General features: G+C 40.0%; 2 protein-coding genes across 2 annotated transcripts; one reads left to right on the top strand and one right to left on the bottom strand.

The window, feature by feature from the left end:
* casp3b (caspase 3, apoptosis-related cysteine peptidase b) lies at window positions 1–7,567 on the bottom strand. The gene is made up of 7 exons (XM_077223715.1): window positions 7,288–7,567; window positions 5,777–5,843; window positions 2,756–2,892; window positions 2,550–2,678; window positions 2,302–2,477; window positions 1,083–1,197; window positions 1–999 (listed from the first exon to the last, which is right to left on the bottom strand). Exons 2-7 carry the CDS (start codon window positions 5,836–5,838, stop codon window positions 770–772), a joined length of 849 nt encoding a protein of 282 aa, XP_077079830.1. The 5' UTR covers window positions 5,839–5,843; window positions 7,288–7,567; the 3' UTR covers window positions 1–769.
* Window positions 7,568–9,137: 1,570 nt separating this feature from the next.
* On the top strand, window positions 9,138–22,704 carry dhrs13l1 (dehydrogenase/reductase (SDR family) member 13 like 1). The gene is made up of 5 exons (XM_077223703.1): window positions 9,138–9,356; window positions 10,136–10,254; window positions 17,881–18,004; window positions 18,472–18,798; window positions 20,851–22,704. The coding sequence occupies exons 1-5, from the start codon at window positions 9,233–9,235 to the stop codon at window positions 21,111–21,113; spliced, it is 957 nt and encodes a 318-aa protein (XP_077079818.1). The 5' UTR covers window positions 9,138–9,232; the 3' UTR covers window positions 21,114–22,704.
* The last annotated feature ends 1,825 nt before the right edge of the window (window positions 22,705–24,529 follow it).

Genomic DNA, 24,529 nt, shown 5'->3' with positions numbered 1-24,529 from the left:
TTAAATACCAAAGTAAAATGTTTATTTATCACCATTAAAATTGTGCTGTTTATATTCACATCTTCTTCCTGTAAAATAATCTTTATTGCATGAAACCTGACAACTGTGAACTTTCATAGATTAAACAATGCAAACATTCAGATGAGGCTTTAATAATGACAGACCTCCTACATGTGCATATAAAGATTAAAAAAGAGCTCTGTCAAAACCAACACTGTAAACATTTCCCACACCATAATTAAAAAGACTAGATATTAATGTCAAATACTCCTGATCAGATAATAGTACATTAAAATCCAGTGTTTGACTGTAGTCTGTCACTAAACCACTACAGTCAAACCAAAAATTATTCAGACACCAGATATACATTTTTTTTACTAGTGTGTGCAGGACACTATAGTTCATTTATGTAAGTGAGGATAGCAAAATAAAGTAAACTGTGACATATTTTATGTTGTTTGGTAACTGGTTGAGCTAAATTGGTATTATGTAATTGTGTGGTTAAATTTAACAGCTGACAGATATTCAACATAATTCATGTGTGAGAGTCTAACAGAAGGACGGACAAAACCAGTGAAATATCAACTGATTTAATAACTCTGAGTTATTGTTATATTTCATTACCATTTTCTAAACGATAGTGAATAAACTGTGATAATGTGTGAAATGTTGATGGTGTCTGAATACATTTTTTGACTGTACATACAATAAAAATGAATTAAAAAGTGTTCTTATCCCATTGCAACTCAATCAGTAAAACAAAGATGAATTATTTAGGGAAGTGGAGTTCTTTGGTGAGCATAGATACAACGCAAGGCATCTGTTTCTTGCCACCGAACCCTGGCATATTGCAGTTGGATTCGAAGTTGAGCGCCACCTTGTGGTTGACACGTGTCATGATCTGCATGATCTCCAGTTGCTTGCCGTATCTTGACAGCATCTCACAGAGTGAGGAGATGAACCAGGAACCCTGAGCGACGTTCCTCCAGGAGTAATACCCTGAGGAGAGGCAGAAAACACACGTTTGAAGGCGAGTGCATTTGGTTCTGTGAGGAAACTGCATTGAGCGAGACATTAGATACCTGGTGCCGTGGAGTACGCATACAGAAAATCAGCCTCCACAGGAATTCTCTTCGATTCCGTGTCACTCTCACCATCTATTTCAATGCCAGAGTCCAGTTCTGTGCCTCGACAAGCCTGGAGACACACACAGGATCAACACATCTGTGAAAGAGCAACTAAAGCAACACTCTTAAGTAAAAATCCAGCTTTTAATGTGGTGTTTTTAGACAAATCATGTGTAAAGTCAGAAGTCGACAGCATCGCTGAGTATGCAGTGAACCTCAAAAACACGGTTTGAAATCGCTGGTGTTTCTGACGACACAAACTACCTTGTAACCAATCAGATCAACGTGTGATCGTCAACGAGTGGATCTCTGAGTGAGTGAGTGAGTGGAGGCGGGGCTCATTTGCATATCCATAGAACTATACTAAATGAGGCAAGGGTGTCGAGCTACATTCAAGATGTTTTAAGACACAAAGAAATGTTTTTCAAAGAAAAAACATTTAAATGTCATTTTGGAGATCAAAGATGAGTTTTAAGAGATAAAATTATTGACTACAGGGGGACTTTAAAGAGGACCTCTTATACCCTTTTACAGAGTCTTGATGTTGTTTTCAGGCTCTACTAGAACATGTTTTCCTGCTTGAATGTTGATTATTTTCCTCATATTCTCCATTGTTGCGGCTCCTCTCTTCCCAGTCTGTCAGTAACGCTCTGTTTACTTCCTTTCTCTATGAAGCCCCTCCTTCTGAAAAGCACACTGTGCTCTGATTGGTCGGCTGGATCAGTGTGTTGTGATTGGTCGAGCGCTTCTAGTGTGTTTGGGAAATGTCCCGCCCCTTCCCATAACCACTTGGTCCGGACCAAAAACAAAAAAAAATAATGTACTCCTGATCCGCTATGCGTTCAGACATTTTTATCACCGAACCTAAAGGCATAGGGGTCCGTTGAAAACCTGATTGGTTGGCTTTTATGATGGCTAAATGTGTTCTTGACTAAATGCGCTCGTTGTATGTGCGTAGCTACATATGATGGTATTTTGATCAGCTGAGAATTGTTTTTTTCTTCTATTTTTAATCAAATAAATGCCGCCTTGGTGAGCAGAAGAGCTTCCCAAACTTTTGAACAGCAGTGTACATCTTCTTCATCCTCAGATGACACGTTATAATACCAGTTATACCAAAAATAACACCGTCGGCAAGATGAGCATTTTGAGCATGTACTATCATTAATCTCACCTGAATGAAGAAAAGCTTGGGTTTTCCCACCAGTGAAGAGCAGTGATCTCCTCTGAAGAGCTCAAACAGTGTCTTCAGTGGTACAACACCATCCGTGCCATAAATCACCTCTTCGTCTCCATGACTCAACAACACACACACAAACATGGCCGACTTACTGTGATCCTCCTGAGACACTGAGGATGGAAGACGTCGTGAGTTTACGAGCCATTCAATTATTATTCTAATCAATCAATTACAAAACGTACCTCTAGTTAACAAATCCTTCATCTCTGAGACAGTTAGATCATTTAAAGTACTGACTCTGAAGCCTAGCTGTGAGAAGGTCGTCATCACAATCTTTGCATCCTCGTCCGTCCCATTACGAACTGACATTGCTGTTTAAAAGAGATTAATATGAGGACAAACAAACGCCTGAACTGAACCGTGAAACTGTGTGCTTCCCAACTCTCACCTGTTTTACTGTGGAAGTTCTTGTTGTTGATGATCACACATTTTCCCAGACTGCCAAAGTTCATGTTGTACTGGAAATCATCAGAAACTGGTTTAGCATCCGTTTGATCGACTCCGGCATCCGTGCGAAACCAAGACCTGCGAGAGCAAAAACTTTTATGAGTCATTTCTGATTAAAGAGGAAATGATAGACAGTCACTTCTGCAAGTGGTTAGGTAGCAGATACTTTCATTAAATTCACAATGTGAACTTCACAAGCGGCATGAAACAGAAACGTTTTGCTCGTCTTTTCTTCACCTATTGTGACGTATATCAGAGTGAAACACTTCTGGAGTCACAGGGCAACCTGTCACTCACACAAAATCCACCAATGGAGACAGAGCGACACGCATCATAATCTGAAACCACGCCCACACCAGGTCTCCATTGACTTTGTATTGTGTGAAGCTGCCTCCTTGTCATTTCTGACTTATTACAAAAAACAAAACAATGTCGAAAAGCTGCTATGTGACAAGATGTACAGCAAACAAACTAAAAAAATCTGAAGTACATTTTTTATAAGCTGTCGACCATCAAAAAATGGGCGTTTAAGGTCACAAAAGTGGATACAGGCTGGAACGAATGGCTGAATTGTGGGATCAGTATTCACTAAAAATACACTACATGTGCAGTTAACATTTTGGCACTGGTAAGTCAAATATCCAAATGTCAGTTTTATATATTAACTAATTAATCGACTAATTAAGTTAGTTCTCAGAGTAATGAGACACGTTGCGATTGCCTGATAACCTGGCTGCCTTAGAAAAATAAGTTACTTCACAACTTGTAATGTCTTGTTGGAGTAACTAAAAATTTAATTCATTAAACTTAAATAAAATTTGATCAGACTATTTTGTCAGCTTCACCTTTATTACCCCAACGATTCCTTCTCGGTTTAAGGAACTCCAATATATGTTCAAACAACTGAAGTTTCTTAGCTTACTTAACACAACATTGTAAGGCAGCCGGGTTACAAATTATTTTAAGTTGAATGAACTTGTTCGTTTTTACAGTTGTGTCCTTAAACGCTCGTTTTTTGGGGTCGACAGCTTATAAAAATGTATTGCTGGGGTTTTTAGCTTGTTTGCTGTACACCTTGTCACACAGCAGCTTTTAGACATGGTTTTGTTTTTTGTTAAAGCTCATAAATGACAAAGGAGGCAGCTTCTCGCAATACAAAGTCAATGGAGACTATTTTGAGCGTGAATGCCTTGAAAAACACACAAAACACACCTAAAACGGGAAAGAGTTTTGAGATTAACTGTAAGAATAGATTTGGCAAGAAATCTGAGGTATATTTTTACAGACTGCTGAAAGATTCAGATACAGAGAAGCAAATGATCACTGTGATTCACAGAACAACTGAATCCAGGCAGAGAAAGCTGGATTTGCAGTTAGCATTTTGTGTCAATACGCTGAATTTAGAGGTAAAATCATAAGCTATATATAGCATTGTTATATATTGTATTGACAACTCATCAATTAAATATTTCCCATTATATGAATTCTGCCTAATTCAAGGTTTTTAAATAAATACTGTCAAAAACTATACAAGTTTTAGGGCTGGACGATTTGATGATATATATAACAATGATATAAGTGATCACATGGATTTAGACCTATATAAAGCGTTTCAAGGCAAATTTGCTTTATGTATTTCCATGGCGTTGAAATCAGGCTCATATAAATGTCAGGAAACACGATTCCTGCTGCATGTCAATATATCCATGATCACTGGATCTTTGGTAATTTGTAAGGAACACTATATCGACACCAATCTTTAGTTAAAACTAATAATCATTTGTTTTACTCGTGTCTACACAGTTTCCCCAGTCACACAGCAGCTCTTCTGCTAAAGTCAAGACTTAAACTTAAACAGAATTCACAGTTTTCATGTTACGTCACGCAAAACAAGACTTTTCTCCATTGAACGCCAGTCATTTTTACCAGGTTTGTATTAAGTACTAATGTAGAAAGACAGTGATATTAAAAGACCAAATTCAATAAACATCTTATTAATAATGCATCCAACAGGCGAGCAGATGAACCGAGGATATGAACGCAACACACCGTTTCTTGTTAAGCGTTATGATGACGCATATTAAATATAGTATACAGAATTTAATCTTTTAATATCACTGTTTTAGTACATTAAGTGTTTAAGCGTTTTAGAATATCCCGCTGTTTATTGAAATACTGCAGCATATGATTGCAGTTTGTTCACGTTTTTGTCTTCTTATGAGACGTGATCTAAATATATGTGGCTTGAAAACTGACAAACCTGTTTTGCAGTTCTATGGATGTGTTTCCACTTCATTTCCTCCAGTAATATTTTCCACATTTACTCATTTTGTTCCTCTCCGTTTTGCTGGTTACACACTACTCAAATGATTAATCATACTATAAAAAGTCTCCCTGTGTTGAAAATCCAGTTTTTAATGTTGTTTATGTGTCTATGTGGTGTTTTTAATACGCTTTAAGACAAAACATGTGTAAATTCATAAGTCGACAGCATTGCTGAGTATTTTCTGCTTAAAACTGCAGTGAACCAAAGACAGTCTCAAAAACACGCTTTGAAATCGCTGGTGTTTCTGACGTCACAAACTACCTTGTAACCAATCAGATCAACGTGTGATCGTCAGCGAGTGGATCTCTGAGTGAGTGAGTGAGTGAGTGGAGGCGGGGCTCATTTGCATATTCATAGAACCGCGCATACTAAATGAGGCAAGGGTGTCGAGTTACATTCAAGATATTTTAAGGCATGAAGATTTTTTTTCAAGGAAAAAACATTTAAATATGTCATTTTAGTGATCAAAGATGAGTTTTAAGGAATAAAATGATCGACTACAGGCGGACTTTAACATTTTAGATGATCTTCTTCAATCAGCAATGGGTCATTCTAATTCTGACCTACATATCCATCGACGTTTCTTGTAATTATATGTTTGTAATGAATAAATTTCCATCAAAATCAAACACATACTTTCCTGTCTTCCCTTTTCTGGCGTCCACAGTGTCTTCACCCTTGGGTTTTCTGTCTGACATTGTCACTAAAAGAACACAAAAGAAACAGATCTACTGATTAATAATGCTATACATTTCAAGCAATTTAAAAAAATAATATATAGGTATTGTTTATTAAGCATTCTGTATTCTTGCAATTCCAAGAAATGTAGCATGGGGGAGTTAAAGTACAGTGCTATGCATAAGTGAACACACCCAGGCTAAAGCTGACTAAAAAGAGGAATAAAAAATCATCTTTTTTGAAATTAATCTTAATGCCTTAATTTAAAAAATGAGGAAAAATACAACCTTTAAGGACACCAATTTTCTTTGTGAATGAATAATGTGTCGTAAATAAATAAATGTTCTTCTTTAAAATACAGGGTGCGTAAGTCAGGACACCCCTATGTTAAATTCCCATAGAGACAGCAGATTTTTATTTTTAAAGGCCAGTTATTTCATGGATCCGGGATAATATGCATCCTGATAAAGTTCTTTGGCCTTTGGAATTAAAATATCCCACATCATCACATTCCCTTCACCATACCTAGAGATCGGCATGGGGAACTTTCCATAAAGATCATCTCTCAATGCTAATCAAACCAGCTATTAGGCTAACTGAAATAACACCATGCCGATGTTTATTTATTTACGATACATTATTCATTCACAGCCTTAAAGGTTGGATTTTTCCTCATTTTTTAAATTACGGCATTAAGATCAATTTCCAAAAGATTATTTTTTTCGTTCCTCTTTTTAGTCAACTTTAGCATGGGTGTGTTCACTTATGATAGACACTGTAATTGTTTATCTGTAAATGTTGTGTCATGGTAATTCGCATCCTGCTTTATTTCCTTCCGCCATGATTTTGTCATAAAAATCACAAGGACGTTTTTAGGTTACACAGCAATTATATAATTATATATTCTGTTTATGTCAAACTTGAGTTTTTGTTGTGTCAAAAACAAAAACTGGTTTCAACGTCATTGCCTTAAAAAAAACTAAAGGTGTGTCAAGTTCCCTTAAAATGCTAAGAGACAACTTGTTTGCTTCTTTCTATATTTAGATGATTGATAAATCACAATGATCACAAATATCATTATCATAAGATATACGAACATTTAACAGCTTTATGATGATTAATGAAGGCTGTTAGTCATTGTCACTTGAAAATTGCAGTAACCCAGAAAGTAGGTCAGGCAGTTTCTCTTCATTGCCCATAAAACATTATGAAAGAAGTTAAATGTTACTCTTTTTTTCTATAATACGATAAGTTTTAGTATTAGACCGTCTCAGAGTTTTCAAAAACACACAGACTCTTCATTGATTCTCTTAAGTTGCGTTTAACACAGTCACGTCTTGTTATCTAAATCCATTCGTCATTAAAAACACTCCAAAACATTCAGAACTTTTTTAAAAGATCAACTAAAAAGCAAAGGTAAAGATGCAATTAATTTGCATTAATTAATGGGAATAACGTAAAGAACTTACAGGTGTGTTGTCAGATACTTCAATTTCCTTGAAATAGAAACTGAAATACAGGTAGTTTTTATAATGAGGGGGTTGTGTTTTTTTTTTTAACAGTGAGGAAGCGCGCAGTTTACGGTTAAATCAATAGGCTATAATTTAAGCATTTTTTTATCTCTCAATAACGAAAGCCTACGCATACATAATATATAAATTCCACATATGTTGCGATTTATGAATATGACCAAATATCGTAATCTTAAAGAGTTGCGTGAGACCGTCGCTCCACCCACATGGCATCTACAACAAACGAGATTTTACGCATGCGCAGTAACATAACATCACACACTAGGATCACTACCGTGAGTCATTACATAAATAAACACACACTAAATAATCTTTTAAGTGTACGTATTTATACAGTAGTTGTCAGAAGTGATGTCTGGCCATAAATGTGATTTAAGATATATATTCAACAGTACGTTTTTTTTTAATATAAGTTTTATTCAAACATTAAAAAAAATGGTTCAGTAAACATTACATTCATTTCTTACCACTGAATTAGCGGGACACTTTTGGTCCGTAAACAAAAACTTCAATTATACGTGTCAAATCTCTCTGAAATCACCCTATTTACTCTCGTATAATTATAAATTATAATCAATTATTCAATAAAGAGGTCGATAAACGAATGTTAGTCAGTCAGCAAAACGAAATGCGCGCGGCTTTCTGTTAAAGACTGAGGTAGGCGCGTTCTGGAGGAGCGCGCGCACAATCAGATCAAGGGCGCGCAGTAAAGAAAGTTACAAAACCACGTTTTTATGATTTGAATGCCTTTTTTATATTTCGCTTAACCTTGGCTAAATATTTTTAGCTGTAAAATTGGATTTATCAGAAAATTATAATGCATTTTAACGCGATCGAATCCAGGTTTTAATAAACTGTGTCTGCAAAAAAAAAAAATTTAGACACATTTTAGCATAATAACATTGGCCTATATTATAAAAATAAAACCTAAAAAATAACCTGTAGGGAACGTCCTGAAGGTTCCCTTTAAGTGGTCGAATTGGTTCCCAAAAAATAACCAAATGGGAACTATGGAACATTCTGTGTTTTTACACACACACACACACACACACACACACACACTCACACACTCTCTCTCTCACACACAAGCACACGCACACACACACAATGCAGTGTTGGAAAGGCTGTATATATACACTCAGTATTTATACGACTGCATGAGTGGCCCAACAAAGTAAAGTCATTAGCGTCTCTGATTTATGGAGATAATTGTTCAACATTATGAATGCTCACAACTGGAGGAACCCTCTCACCGAAATGTGCAACGTCATTATTAGAAAGGGAAAAAAAGTAATGTTCGAGAGCTTTATTATTTCAAACAAATCTAAAATGACATACATTTACAGCATGCTGATCGAGTTCACTGACAAATGTCTTATAAGAAATTATGCATTTAACAAATTTGAGGGTCTAGCAAACACTTTAAAGGAAATAAAATTTCATTTTGAAAAACAACTTGGAGGTATTTGCTTTTTATGCTTACCTTAGCAAACAGCACTAACAAAACAAAGAGTAAATGTATGAGATTTCACTAAATCAAAGTCATTCATAAAGTTATCATCTTTATGGAATTCAGTCCAGCAAGTTCTTGAATTACTTGCATTGTAAGTCATGTGAGATACGGACTGGAGGAAAGGTGAGTGTGCCGTCTGGCGTCTGTCCTGAAACACAGTGACTTTGCATTGATTCTTCAACTTTATTGTGTTGTACGGGGTCTGAGTAAATGTAGTTTATCACCCGGGTGTCATTGTATATATAACACACACACACACACACACACACACACACAGACACAGATAATATCAGGCAGTGTTTAAAACGGGTGTGACTCGAGATCTGCAAGTTCATTCAGCTTCAGACTTCTGCGCTCACGGACGCAAACATGCTTCTCTTTCTGGTTATTCTGGCTTTATTAGTTGTATATTTTATTTTTCATAGGATTTTTGTTCATAGGAAGACCTTCACAGGCACTGCCAAACTTTATGGGAAGACAGTCATTGTAACCGGTAGGTGAAACAGACTTTTGTGCAAAAGTTTAGTCTGCATGATTTCTCAGAGGTTGTTCAACTTAGATGTTTATCCCTCGGGCGAAACAGACACTGTGATATTCAGGAAAATACAGAGCTAGGACTAGGAGAAAATCTCCATTTAACTGTGATTTTAAAGAGATCATTACAATCATTAACATATTTAAAGCTGTAATAAATTATAAATATCAGATGAAAATTTTAAAATAAATTACTAAAATGACTACCGGTAACTGGAAATAAATAAAAACTAAAACTGAACTAAAAAAATTAATAAAAAAAATTAAACCTAAATAGTAATATTATATATATATAAATATATATATGACATTTTTATTTTATGAAAATAAAAAAAACTGAAAACGTTTTTCAAAAAAAAAAAAAAAATTGTTGCAACAGTACTAAATTAACACTGCAATTAATACGCATTGCATGACATATAATACAAAATATATTTATATGGAGAAATGGGCCTCAAAATGACTAATGACTTGAATTTTGTGGAAAAAAAGTGTGATTTATTGACCTGGGAAAGTTATAAGAAACCATGGGCATTTTAATAATGATTATATAGTTGTGCTTCAAATATTTCTGTGGATGATTGAGGTCAAAAGGTTGTGAACCACTGATCTAACTGAGGTTCAGCAAGTGCAAATATACTTCACATGAAGCCATTCTGTGCCGGTCTACGCTGAATCATACAGAACACATATTCCATGTGCCATAATAATAATACCTGTATCTGTTGTGTCCGACAGGTGGGAACACTGGGATTGGGAAAGCGACTGCGTCTGCGATGGCAGCGAGAGGAGGTCGAGTGATTCTGGCCTGTCGAAGCAAACAGAGAGGAGAAGAAGCAGCTCGAGAGATCAGGATGGTGAGTGTGAGGACGACCGGGGCATGTTGTCACAGGGAAGGTTTATATGTGTTCGTATAGACCCAATAGTGGGGCATGTTGTCACAGGGAAGGTTTATATGTGTTCGTATTGACCCAATAGTGGGGCATGTTGTCACAGGAAAGGTTTATATATGTTCGTATTGACCCAATAGTGGGGCATGTTGTCACAGGAAAGGATTATATGTGTTCGTATTGACCCAATAGTGGGGCATGTTGTCACAGGAAAGGTTTATATATGTTCGTATTGACCCAATAGTGGGGCATGTTGTCACAGGGAAGGTTTATATGTGTTCGTATTGACCCAATAGTGGAGCATGTTGTCATGTTGAAAATTAGCATTTATGCTATAATCTGGCTCATTTACAGTCTCTACAGGAGTGTAAGATTGTTCATTAATGTGCACTGTCCCGAATAAAAGCGAACCTTGAACAGTAAAACAAGTATAATGAATCTCAAAACAATTCTTTTGTCATATGTATCCTTAAATTGTGTTCAGGTCATTTAGACCCCGAGAGGATTTTCCCGTACCCAAAAATGCTTGTTAATGATGTTATTGCATTGGACAAAAATTTATTGACTTTACTGACGCAGAGTCTAAAAACTTCCCATTTTTACAATGTGTTACAATGTGAAAAACACCCTACAAAAAGTATTAAACTTTTTGCGGGTTTTTTTTTCCACATTGTAACACTTGTGCAATATGTGAATACTATCTGTCAACATTTTTGAATAACTCATTAATTTACTAATAAACATCATACCATGGACAGATACTACAGGCACAATGTTTTTCCATGCACAGGTTGATTTTCAGATATTTGACTTTTCATAATATGTTATTTCAGACTAGAAAAAAAAAAAATTCCTCTATTTGCGTCTATTTAAATTATAATATATATAGTCAGCTAGTTCTCTTACGAGAGGTTCTCTCGTATTGCGTAAGTTTAGCTTACGCTACGGGAAAGATTCATCTTCTCAACGCAGTGCAGCAGCTAGCAGACCTAGAGCAGGCCATCTCGCGTGCTCATTGGCTGCCCTGCGGGCAACTGCTGCAGCCTACCAGTGAGCCCGGCATGACGTCACGCCCAATGAAGGGCGCCCGTGCCTTCATAGCGTCACAGCCCGCCAGAATGGGCGTGGCTTAGCGTATAAAAGTAGGGGCTGTAGGCTGTCTTCCCTGATTTTTCGTCTCTTCAGCGAGCTCTTCGCATCGCTGGATCTGAGAGAAGCCACCGCCGCCGTCGAACAGCGAACAGCCAGCTTAGGACAGCGCTGAGGAAGCGGCCGTCTTCGCCACCTTCAGCCATCCGTGCGAACTACGCTATCCGGCGACGTATCGTTTTGCCTGCTATATATATTCTAAAAGAGCAGCGAGCGTCTTTTTAAAGATGCCTCGCACTTCCTGCGGCTCGTGTAGAGCCCCGCTCAGCGCCGGAGACCGCCACCTTATCTGCGCTCCCTGCCTGGGCCTGGAACACGCAGAGCTCGCCCTCGCGTTCGTGGGCTGCGAGCTCTGTGAGGAGATTCCGCTGTCGACTCTGCGGGCTCGACTCGAGGCCTTCAACACCGCAGCAGTCACTCCGCCCTCTGTGGAACCGCGCAGGAAGAAGCGCCGTTCCCTGAGACAGCCGGAACCTGTGGCCACAGCGACGCGCTCGCCGGAGAACCTCCCTCGAGCCTCGCTTTCGCCTTCCCCGCCTCTCCTCACCGGCGCAGCTGCCGCTTACGAGCCTCACTGCCGTCGCATCGGAGGATGAGGCCGAGGAACACGCCACGAAAGACTGCTGCTCTATCCTGGCATCGGACAGCGAGGAATGGTCGCTTCATTCCGCCACCACGTCGATCCAGGAACTGTTGTCGACTGTTGTTTTTCTTCAGAGTCGCCGCCACGCAGCTTCAGCAACTAGGCCCGCTCCATTCCTGCCGGAACTTCATTCGGAGCAGACGAATTCGTGGAATACACCATTTTCCTCGAGACTTCAGTCACAGGCCTCCGCGTCGCTCTCCCAAGTGGACGGCGCCGCCGAGAAAGGGTACACGGCTATTCCCCTGTTGAAGAGGCAGTCGCAGCGCACCTTTGCCCGCCCTCTGCGAGATGGCGGTCACGGTCAGCCCTCCTGTCTAAAGCCTGCAGAGCCACGTCCGCCTTGGTCGGCCGCGCTTATGCCGCCTCCGGCCAGGCCGCGTCTGCTCTACACTCAATGGCTGTGCTACAGATCCTGCAAGCCGACCTCCTCCGTGAATGGGATGAGAAGGGCTGGGATCCAGCTGCGGTTACGGACCTGAGAAGTGCGACGGATCTCTCTCTCCACGCCACCAAAGCCGCAGCCCAAACCATCAGACGAGCCATGGCCGCGTTAACTGTGACAGAGAGGCTCCTCTGGTTAACGCTCGCGGATATGAGGGAAACTGAGCGAGCCACCTTCCTTAACGCGCCGCTCCCCCCCACTGGTCTCTTCGGCCCAGCGGTGAACGGGATCGTTGACCGCTTCTCTGAGGTGCAGAAGACCACGCAGGCCATGAACCTCTTCCTGCCACGACGCTCGAGTTCCGCCACAGGCCGCTCTCGCGAGAGACAAAGCCAGCCTCCTGTGCGAACCAGAACCCAGCGTCCAGCACAGCCTCAGCCTTCGCAGCGACGTCAGGGCGGCCGCCCTAGGTCGCGATCAGACAGCCGTCACAGACCGCCGCCCCCCAGAGGGCCTCGGCAAAGAATTACACTGAAGTCTGAGCACGCGAAGCCCTCCTAACAGAGAGAGAGAAAAGACGCGCGTGTCCCGCTACGGCCGGACCGCCGTCAAAGTTAATTTCCCTGTCAGTCCCCTTCAAACAGGCTACTGCAGTGGTTCAATTAGCAGCCAACGAGCCGGTTTATTCACCCTCTCGCCTGCACACAAACGCTGTTTTCACGGCGACCCAGAGAAATCTCAAAAAGAGTATAATGTCTAGTCCAGCTCACGCCGTCGGTGTTTTAAGTGTAGTGAAATTGCCCACGCCCCAGTGTTCACCCCTACACATAAGCACTCCAAATCCCCTGTCACTCACAGAGCACACTCTCATAAAGCGCAGAAAAGCCGCTCGAATGTTGAATGTAAGAAATCTGCCCACAGGTCTGTGCCCACTATCTGCCCGCTCTGTTAGACGACCAAAGAAGCAGGTTATGAATGTAAGTCTCGTGCCCGCCAGAGAGCGCTCACGCCTGCTAACACAAACCTCCCCCCGGGCTCCGCCCGCGCGTTTAATTGTTATCACAAAACGCAGGGCGTTAATAAAACAGTCCCCATCCATTATGATCGGGCCGTCAGATACAGTTGTAAGTCTCATGCCCGCACACACGTGCTCACGCTTACAGAAAGCTTTTCCGCCTGGAGCGCTGCTCGCGCGTCAAAAAGTGAAAAAAGAATGTTCCCCATCCCTTATGATTGGGACATCTCACATTAATCAGCCGGTTTCGTCTTTAAGCGAGCTGCCATTGCCCAGAACCGAGAGTGCGCGCGCCGCACTTTCGGCTCCGGTTCAGTTTCATAAGCAAATGGCAAATGGCGGCGATCTGAACCCGGAGGCCATTCGCCCCCTAGAGGCTCACATAGCTGCGTGGGTAACTATCCCAGGGATTTCAGAATGGGTGCTGAGCACAATAAAGCAGGGCTATACACTTCAATTCATTCGCCGTCCCCCACGCTTTCAAGCCCGGACCGCGGCGATAGTGAATGCGGAAGTAGCACACCTACTTCACGCAGAAATAGCAAAGCTGCTGTGCAAAGGGGCTATAGAAAAGGTACCGCCTTCTCTGAGCGAGTCAGGCTTTTACAGCCGATATTTTCTCGTACCCAAGAAGGACGGAGCCTTCAGACCTATCCTAGATCTGAGACATTTGAACAAAGTGCTTGCGAAAAGACCGTTCAAAATGCTTACGACCAGGAAAATCCTCGCGCATGTTCGCCCGAGGGACTGGTTTATTTCTCTAGATCTGAAGGATGCCTATTTTCAGATTCAGATAATACCCCGTCACAGGCAATTTTTATGTCAGGTATATCAATACACCGCCCTGCCGTTCGGCCTGTCCCTAGCACCCCGTACATTTACGAAGTGCATGGACGTGGCGCTGGCCCCCCTGAGAAGTCAGGGGCTGGGAATAATGAACTATCTGGACGATTGGCTGATATTGGCACAGTCAGAGACAGAACTGCTATCTCACAGGACAGTTCTTCTCAGTCATTAGGAAAGCTTGGGTCTCACGGTCAACTGGACCAAGAGCTCGTTACTGCCCAGTAGAACTGGACTCGGTGACCATGACGGCTCGTTTATCGACACAGCGCGCGCGCCATGTTCGCCACCAAACCCAATCTTTCCAGACGGGCAGCTTTCTCCCTTTGAAAACATTTCAAAGGATGTTGGGCTGTATGGCATCAGCTGCAGCGGTGCTTCAGCTTGGCCTACCGCGCATGCGCCCGCTCCAACGCTGGTTGAATACTCGCGTGTCCCGCTGAGCCTGGCTGTCTGGCGGCCAGAAAATCAGAGTGACTCAGAACTGCATAGCGTCTCTGCAGCCCTGGTTAGTGGCCGACTGGTACCAGCAGGGAGTAAGGATTGGAACCATCTCTTATCGGAAAGTCATCTCGACAGACGCGTCCAACTCGGTTCGGGGCGCGCTGTTCGAGGGCAGACAGGTCTTTGGCCAGTGGTCAGACCAGGAGAAGGGTTTTCACATTAACTGTCTGGAGATGATAGCGGTCGAGAACGCGCTGAAGTGCTTCCTCCCATTCATACAGGACCAGCATGTTCTGGTCCGCTCGGACAACATGTCTGTGGTATCCTATGTAATCCTATGTAACCGTCAGGGCGGTGTCAGATCCAGAAATCTCTGCAATCTGACGGAACGCCTCCTTATTTGGTCTCAGATGCACCTGCGCTCGCTGAGGAGGGCGCATGTGCCTGGCCATTTGAACGACGGCCCAGACAAACTGTCCAGGGACAATGTTCCCCCAGGGGAATGGTCCCTGCACCCCCAAACGGTCCGGAAACTGTGGCGCCTATTCGGCAGAGCGGAAGTCGACCTATTTGCGTCAAAAGACAACGCTCAATGCCCGACGTTCTTCTCGAAGGACGAGGACGCGCTGGCCCAGGTTTGGCCCAGCCTCCCGCTATATGCTTTCCTTCTGATCTCTCTGTTACCACAGGTGATCAAGAGAATCAGGGAAATGCGCCACTCGGTGCTCCACATAGCCCCGCGTTGGGAGAATCAGATTTGGTTCCCGGAACTAGCACGGCTGTCACATACAGCTCCGTGGCCGATTCCGGTGAGGGCAGATCTCCTCTCTCAGGCTCGCGGCACGATCTGGCATCCCCATCCAGAGCGCTGGTCTCTGCATGCATGGTTGATCAACGGGTACTCGTTGCCCTGCCAGAAGGAGTGATGAACACAATCACGCAGTCTAGAGCCCCTTCCACGAGAAGGCTCTACGCGTCTAAATAGTCAGTGTTCTCTGGATGGTGCACCGACAGAGGTCTGGACCCGCGGACATGAGGGGTGGCGCATCTGCTCACCTTCCTACAAGAGCTGTTGGATAAGGGAAGGTCCCCATCCACGCTCAAAGTATACGTGGCGACCGTGGCAGTGTGCGCAGAATCGACGCACGGCCAGTCACTGGGAAAACATGAGTTGGTCATCCGCTTCCTTAGAGGAGCTAGAAGGATGAATCCGCCGCGCCCCCCGTCGGTTCCCATGTGGGATCTTTCATTGGTCCTCGAGGCCCTGAAAGCTTTTCCTTTTGAACCACTAGACTCCGTGGGGTTGAAATATCTATCACTGAAAACCGTCTTTCTGACTGCACTGTCGTCAGTAAAACGTGTGGGGGACCTGCATGCGCTGTCTGTCAGCGCGCCGTGTCTTGAGTTCGGGCCGAATGACTCTAAAGTCATCCGCAGACCTAGACATGGCTATGTTCCTAAAGTGATGGGCACTCCATTCAGAGCGCAAGTTATTTCGTTGTCAGCTCTCCCAGCATCTGACAGCGAAAGTGATGTGAATCTCCTCTGCCCTGTCAGAGCGCTGAAGTTTTACATTACGCACTCCGCCTCCTTCAGGCGTTCGGAACAGCTTTTTGTTTCGATTGGTGGGTGCACCAAGGGTCTCGCCTCCTCGAAACAGAGCCTGTCCAGATGGATAGTGGACGCTATAGCAGCCGCTTACGCGTCCAAAGGTCTGCAATGCCCTCTGGGCATCAGGGCTCATTCCACGAGAGGCGTGGCCTCTTCGTGGGCATGGTCCAGTGGAATTTCTATCCATGACATATGTGTAGCGCAGGGCTGGAGCTCCCCGTCTACCTTTGTCAGGTTTTATAACCTAGAAGTTCCTGCCTTGCAGGCTAAACTGTTGTCAGTTTGAAGGAGAGGTGTATTCTGCCCAGATCTCCTGCTCAGATCACTCTCACATGACTCAGCTCTCCTGGTTGAGCTGCACTAAGTAGGGTATGTGCCAAGTGCCTATACAGACCGGCGCTGCTCTGTATTTCCCTATGTGTGCTTATGTACAAGTGATGGCCCGCGTGGCTGGCCACCTTATTTTTCCACTTATGGGGTTCCCCTGAAAGTTCGGGGTCTCATGGTGGATGCTTGGCGTGCACGGCGTTGACAAAGTGTTCCCGTAGCGTAAGCTAAACTTACGCAATACAAGAGAACCTCTCGTAAGAGAATGATACACGGTTACTAACGTAACCTCGGTTCTCTCTAGAGAGGGAACGAGTATTGCGTAACCGGCCGTGCTCGCGCCACAAGCGACTTCGCCTCAGTCGACGAAAAACCAGGGAAGACAGCCTACAGCCCCTACTTTTATACGCTAAGCCACGCCCATTCTGGCGGGCTGTGGAGCTATAAAGGCGCGGGCGCCCTTCATTGGGCGTGACGTCACGCCGGGCTCACTGGTAGGCTGCAGCAGTTGCCCGCAGGGCAGCCAATGAGCATGCGAGATGGCCTGCTCTAGGTCTGCTAGCTGCTGCACTGCGTTGACAATGAATACAAAATTAAGGATAATTTTTTGGCTTCAGTATCTCGAGAAGATGAATCTTTCCCGCAGCGTAGGCTAAACTTATGCAATACTCGTTCCCTCTCTAGAGAGAACCGAGGTTGCGTTAGTAACCGAGTATCGTTTTTTCTCCACATATATATATATTCCTATATATATTCTGAAAATTTTATAGAAGGGTTTGTTAATATATATATATAATATTATATATTATATAACATTTCATCCCTAAAAACATGGTCAAATGTATTTTTTTCCCTGCCTGTTGACAGTATTTTCTGATTTATGGAGAGATAAAAAGAGAAATCCAAAATTCCCTCAGTAAAAACCTTTAACTCTAATATGTCAACAAAATCAAACTGTTCAGTTGTTATCGTTCAGATTTCTGCTGTGTAAATGCGAATTGTGCCTATTGCATAGTAAATTTTTCAGAAAACTTGCAATACAAATACATTAATAACTGCTAAAGAGTTATCAAATACCTATGTTGATATCTATTAGTAATCATTTTTAACTGCTTTACTTACTATCTATTGCACAAACATTGTAAATGATAGAACATTATAATAATTTCCTTATAGGAAACTGGAAATGAGAATGTGATCTTCATGCAACTGGATCTTGCAAGTCAGAAATCAATCTGCCTTTTTGCTGAGAACTTCCTGAAGGCCGAGCGCAGACTGGACCTGCTTATTAATAACGCAGGTAAACTATCTGCACACAAAGTGTATAGAAAACAATCATATAATTAAGTCTTAAACCCAAGTATAAAACTTTGACAAATCTTCATTGTCACATGATCCTACGAAATAATTATAATATGCTGGTTTTTAAATTTGATTAATTTGATACTTTTCATTAATTGTCTTTTCAGCACTGATAATAATCATAAATGTTTCTTGAACAGCAAATCATATTAGAATGATTTCTGAAGGGTCATGTGACACTGAAGACTGGAGTAATAATGATGCTGAAAATTCAGTTTTAATCACTATATATATATATTCACATAGAAAACAGCTGTTTTGCATTTATAATAATGTTTCACTGTTTTTACTGTATTTTTGATCACATAAATGCAGCCTTGGTGAGCAGAACAAAGTTTTTTGTTCCAAACTTTTGACCATCAACATCATGAACGATACCTGTTGTGTGTGTGTGTGTGTGTCCAGCATTGGCCGCTCCAGGACGCACTGAAGATGGCCTTGGGATGATCCTCGGTGTCAATCACATCGGCCCGTTCCTGCTGACCAATCTTCTGCTGGAGCGTCTCAAGGAGTGTGCGCCGAGTAGGGTGGTCAACGTGTCGTCTTGTGGTCACGTTCTGGGCACTATTGATTTCGACTGCATCAACACACACAAGAAGCTCACTCTGGGATCATCCGACGCTGATTTATTCAGAGCCTACACACACAGCAAGCTCTGTAATGTGCTCTTCACCCATCAACTGGCCAAGAGACTGGAGGGAACCAACGTCACATGCTACAGCCTTCATCCAGGTTAGTGATCAATAATTCAATTCACGTTTATTGTATATATATCGCTTTTTTCACAATACACATCGTTTCAACGCAGATTTACAGAAAATGCATGAGTCCTCAATACAATTTAGAGTAATCTGTTATCAGAGGCAGGGATTGGCAGTATTTCAGATACATGCATTTAAAATACGTATTTGAAATACAAAATACTATTTTGTATTTTAAACCCTTTGGAAAAATACATTTAAGATGAGTATTTTTGTATTTTCAAAATACGTAATATACTTTTTGCCAGTCAACCTGTTTATCAGGGTACTGGTTTCATGCATCAACAAGTTCAGACACGCCCCCACCCCACCCAATTAATAAAATTAAGATTTATCGCCCATCCATATTCTTTGCCAAATAGCAGAAAAGGTTCCCACAGTTTTACATACAGTATGCTTTTTTTAATAGTGTTCACCATAAGTAATAGACTAACCTGGTTAGAAATAAGTATATAAATGGCTGCAATTTTGCACAAGTTTATTTGTATTTGCCAGCAAGAAAGAAAAAAGATTGAATGACGGAGAGGGCAGAGATAAGGTTAGGAATTAAAAGTCAGTAAGCCTATGTAGTTTCTTCATTCACCTATACCTGCACTGGATGGCCAATTTCACATGTATTTTGTGCATTTTAAAAATACAAAATACTATATTTGTATTTAAATACATTTTTCCACACAGTATTTTGTATTTTTACTTTATTTATTTATGTCCATCTCTGATCAGAGGAGACTGTCTAAGTTAAGTATTTCAGAAATGAACATATACAAAATCACAGTTAGCTAAAATTTTATTAATTTAAACAATATAGTAATTTAATGCAGATATAATGAGCTCATTGAAGTAATGAATACTTGTTATTTAACAAATGATTATGACATTTAGAAAATAAGAATGTGCAATATGCCAGTATTATTTGTCAACAATTTTGAATAAGTCTCATTCATTTACTAATAAACATTATACAAAGGCAAGAAACTACAGGCACAAACATTATATTTCTGTGCACTGGTTGATTTTCAGATACTTGGCTTTTCATAATGTGTTGTTTTTCAGACTAGTGGAAAGAAATCTATTTTTCTCTTTTTGTGTCTAGCTTTAAATTATAATACATATAGTCTATGAGTTTTTTCTCCACTTCAGCAGCACTTACATGCACCAAATTTTACAGTTTTATTCCTATATATATTCTGAAGGTTTTTATAGAAGGGTTTGTTAATATATTATTTGTCTGATTTTATATAACATTTCAATCCTAAAAAACATGGTAAAATGTATTTTTTCCTGCCTGTTGACAGTATTTTCTGATTTATGGAGAGATAAAAAGAGAAATCCAAAATTCCCTCAGTAAAAACCTTTAACTCTAATATGTCAACAAAATCAAACTGTTCAGTTGTTATCGTTCAGATTTCTGCCGTGTAAATGTAGACAATTATGCCTATTTAATTTCATATTTAAATATTTTAGAAAACTTGTAATACAAAAACTTTTTAGCAGTTATTAAATGGAATCAAATAACTATGGTGATATCTATTAGTTACCATCTTTTCCTTGCACTCTTAAAAATAAAGTTACAAAAGGTTGTTTTTTTTCAGCAAATGTCATATAATTTTGGTTCCCCAAAGAACCTTTCAGTGAACCGTTTTTTTTACCATCTTATAAGAATAGCTTTTTAAAATAAACTAAATTATATATATATATATATATATACATATATATATATAAATGTAGTTTATTTTTAAACTAAAAAAACATGGATTTTAACATCCATGGAATCTTTCCATTGCACAAAATCTTCTTTATAGTGTAAAAAGGTTTATTAAGTATATACTTAATAAACCTTTTTACACTACAAAGAAGATTTTGTGCAATGGAAAGATTTCATGGATGTTAAAGATTCTTTATGGAACCATCAATGCCGATAAAGAACCTTTATTTTTATCTGTATTCACCTTGTGTGTCTTGCCTTAATAGATCAGTACCAGTTTCTTCTAACAGTTTGTTTTCCATGTTTGATCTGGTTCAGGGTCTGTAAATTCAGAGCTCGGCCGTGACATCAATGAATGGAAAACGCGTATTCTCAAAGCCATTGTTAGAAGGTTTGGTGCGACAGACCCGGTGTCGGGTGCTCAGACGACGCTGTACTGCGCACTGCAAGAGGACATCGAACACCTGAGCGGACGATACTTCTCTGACTGTCAGCTGGTGCAAGTCAAACCCGAGGCCAGAGATGATGGAATCGCCAAAAAACTGTGGGACGTCAGTGAGAAGTTATGTGGCATGATTTGAATACACAGACACCACTGTACACTTTTGCTGTGAAATATGTACTGTACAGTATTTTTTTTTGTTGCCATTTCTCTTTTGGCGTATAGTCAAGTCACCTTCATTTATACAGCGCTTTTAACAATATAGATTGTTTCAAAGCAGTTTTACAGTGATAATAGGAAATTAAAGTAACAGATTGTTTAAGCTTTACAGCAGCTCTAGAATAAAGTTATTGTCCAGCTAAAGTTAGTTTTGATTGATTCCCTTCCGTTGTAAAGATCATTAGTTATTGACTTAGCGGCCGCTAACACACACCGTTCTAACAGAAAACCTTTAATGCGCTCGGACCCGTTCACTCGCACGACAACAGCGTCTGGAGCTCCAGAACGCAAACCTTGAAACAGGATCCAAGGTGCAAATCTTGAAAATTTTGGGGGGAAAAAGTTCTCTGCACAAAGTTCAAAAACGCAACCCTGTGAAAACGCTGACGGCGTGCACATGCGTATTACGTGTTTAGTCTATAGGTATGTGCGTCTATGTGCGCTAGTATAGTCTTTCTGTACAAAATGACCGCAACAAGTATAGCGTAATGACGAGTTCCAAGCACACGAATGATGGAGCGAAGTCATATTTATGCATGTCGTAATTACCGTAATTACAAGATAGCAACCCATGATGTTCAACTCCGAGCACTTCACTTCCTCAGACTCAGAAATATGCATATCTATGGAAACAATATGAATGTCAGAATGAATCTGCAATGGTACAGCAATCATGTGGAATAAGTAACAGCTCTCTGAAAATTAAGAGTTATTTTGAGTTCCACGAGGACATGAAGGCTTTTTAAAAGTAATTTACAAGAGGGAAAGTGGAGGAGCGTGTCGATTTAAAACATGGCGGAAACAATGATCAATAATATAATAGCATTATATACTGTTAGAAATCACTATTATTATTATTATTATAAAATTATAGTATATTATAATTATAATTAATTATAATGTATTTTTGTAGTAAAAAATAATGTATTTTTCGGAACTCTGAATTTTAGATGATCCACGAGTTTGGAATCGACATTTCGATTTGAAACATGGCAAAAACACATATCTATAGTAACAATAATAATAATAATATATAATATCTTATATCTATAATCTATAAGCAAGTCTGAAGCGAATGGTTTTAATTACACAACTTTCAAGGTTTGTTTCTAATTTAGTTGTGATACCATGCATAAATAAGCCATTTTGAATTCAGATGTTGTTATTTGGGTTCACTGTTCAGAATCCAATTAGGAAACACTTTAATTAAAGCTGTTATGTCTAATGCATTATAAAGGTATTCATAATGTATGTTAAATGAATGGTGTTTTCATAAATAATTGTAACCAAAGTTAAAACACATTATAATATTGGCAGAATCCTTGTTACACCGGTAATTGGATGTTTGCCATGCGTTTTAATGCATTATATGTTATAAAGGTTTAAGGCTGTTGTCAAGTACGCCTGGGAAACTCTGAGTCGGCTGTTTGTTATTACCACGTCACGCATTCAACAATCTGAATGTTTTTGTACTGTATTTGTTTAAAAAAATAAAGAAATTTGTAAACTTATCTATCTTGTAATTTGTTGAGGAAGAAGTGTCATTGCCTTTCAAACAACAACTTCAGAAGAAGAAGAAAACCCAGCAAAAAAAAAAAAAAAGTTATACAATTATTGTGGGTAATAAAGTTGTGTTTAAAATGTTGTTTAGGAAACATTTTCTGCACAGAACAAAATGCCATAGCTTCTCCTTTCTGTACTGATTACTGGCTGATAAATACAGCTGAGAAAAAAAATCTGTTAGTTCTGAATTTGGTATCATTTCATTGCATACAAAAAAAAATGCACCATTAAACTATCCAATCATACAAGACCAAAAACAAGTAAGCATTTGTTTCCTTTAATCTGGACAGGCAAGGTGTAGAGAACAAGATTAGATTAGTCTGAAAGCCCACTCAACATTCGGATCAAATGTCGGCAGTGACATGGAAGTTTTTCTGCATTTTCAGGGAACTTGAACTACTAGTACTTATTGAACTACAAACAAGCATGTGCATAATTTTAGCCCAAGAAAAATGTATTATAAGTCAGAGGTCAATGGTATGAGCGAAAGAAGGGCATCATTTCTCCTTTGATGTTGCCCAATCCTCCTTCATATTCACACATTAAAAATTAATTAAAAATATACCTTGGGTGATCTACGTCTAATATATATATGTATGTATGTATATATATACACATACACACACATACACACAGTATATATATATATATATACACATACAGTATATACATATACAGTATATATATATAAATATATAGACATAGATCACCCAAGGTATATTTTTATTTATATTATATAATTTATTTTATTTATATTATATATGTGTGTGTATATATATATATGTATGTATATCTAAATTAATTTTTATGTTTAGTTTTAATTGTTTTATTGCGTGTACCTCTTAAAAATAAAGGTTAAGTTCCTTTAATAGTTCCACGAAGAACCTTTAACATCCATGGAAACTTTCCGTTCCACAAAAGGTTCTTTAAAGTGTAAAAAGGTTCTTTAGAATCTTCACTCCAAGAATAAAAGTGGTTCTATTAAGAACTGTTGACTGAAAGGTTCTCAGGGGAACCAAAAGGCTTTAAGGCATTGCTGCGAAAACACACTTTTGGAATCTTTCATTTTAAGATCTGGAATCTTATTATTATCTTTTTTGTTCATGAAGTTACATTGTACTTTTACTAAACATAAATGGGAAATGTTTGTTTCAAAAAAAAAAATTCCAACAAAAAGCTGCACTAATGCTGAGGTTGTGCACGAATCTGTCTTTGATGTTCAACGCTGCTCGTCACATGACAAGCATGTTGACAAGCATATCTATCCACATTTTTGCACGTTCATTCACTCAGTGATAACACACGGGGCCCAAAAACAGCACCTTTTAGCCTAACGCACAGTGTCTATATATGAGCCCCTTATCAGACGAGCTCGGGTGGGGCATTCTGGGACAAAGGGTTCAAATGACTGAGCTCCATCACAAACTTTACCCTAAATACAAATGCATCAAGAACAAAGGCCGTTTACACCATGGATGATAAATACATAGTTTTTAATTTTTTTTTTAAAGAATGGCAGTGTAACAGCTGGATCAATCGGACACAATTATTTGTATTATTTAACTAACTGTCCTGTTTATTGATAAATAAATGTGGCCACATGGAAAAGCAAAAGCCATAGGAAAGACACATAAAGCCAGTAAAACAGACCTTTCTTCATTAAGTTATAGGCAAACTGTTTTATGAAGGAACATGCTTATCTCCAAAACATTACGTGTCTTTTGTATCGTATACCGTTTTATGCATACTTTCTGATAGAACCACCAGTTAATG

The sequence above is a fragment of the Siphateles boraxobius genome, unplaced genomic scaffold, assembly GCF_051911475.1.
Source record: "Siphateles boraxobius isolate OS27281-9 unplaced genomic scaffold, OSU_SipBor_1 121, whole genome shotgun sequence".
Classification (NCBI taxonomy): Eukaryota; Metazoa; Chordata; class Actinopteri; order Cypriniformes; family Leuciscidae; genus Siphateles; species Siphateles boraxobius.
The sequence above is the reverse complement of the archived record's forward strand: the minus strand, read 5'-3'. Positions and strand labels throughout refer to the sequence as shown.

What these genes read in the sequence shown, in the direction of transcription:
- casp3b (XM_077223715.1), bottom strand. Translation starts at nt 5,838, where the DNA reads ATGTCAGACAGAAAACCCAAGGGTGAAGACACTGTGGACGCCAGAAAA. An exon ending in CCAAGCTTTTCTTCATTCAG is followed by an intron (nt 1,198 to 2,301) that starts GTGAGATTAATG and finishes GTGTGTCTCCAG; the next exon opens with GCTTGTCGAGGCACAGAACT. An exon ending in TGCGTACTCCACGGCACCAG is followed by an intron (nt 1,000 to 1,082) that starts GTATCTAATGTC and finishes GCCTCTCCTCAG; the next exon opens with GGTATTACTCCTGGAGGAAC.
- dhrs13l1 (XM_077223703.1), top strand. Translation starts at nt 9,233, where the DNA reads ATGCTTCTCTTTCTGGTTATTCTGGCTTTATTAGTTGTATATTTTATT. An exon ending in GAAGACAGTCATTGTAACCG is followed by an intron (nt 9,357 to 10,135) that starts GTAGGTGAAACA and finishes TGTGTCCGACAG; the next exon opens with GTGGGAACACTGGGATTGGG. An exon ending in ATGCTACAGCCTTCATCCAG is followed by an intron (nt 18,799 to 20,850) that starts GTTAGTGATCAA and finishes GATCTGGTTCAG; the next exon opens with GGTCTGTAAATTCAGAGCTC.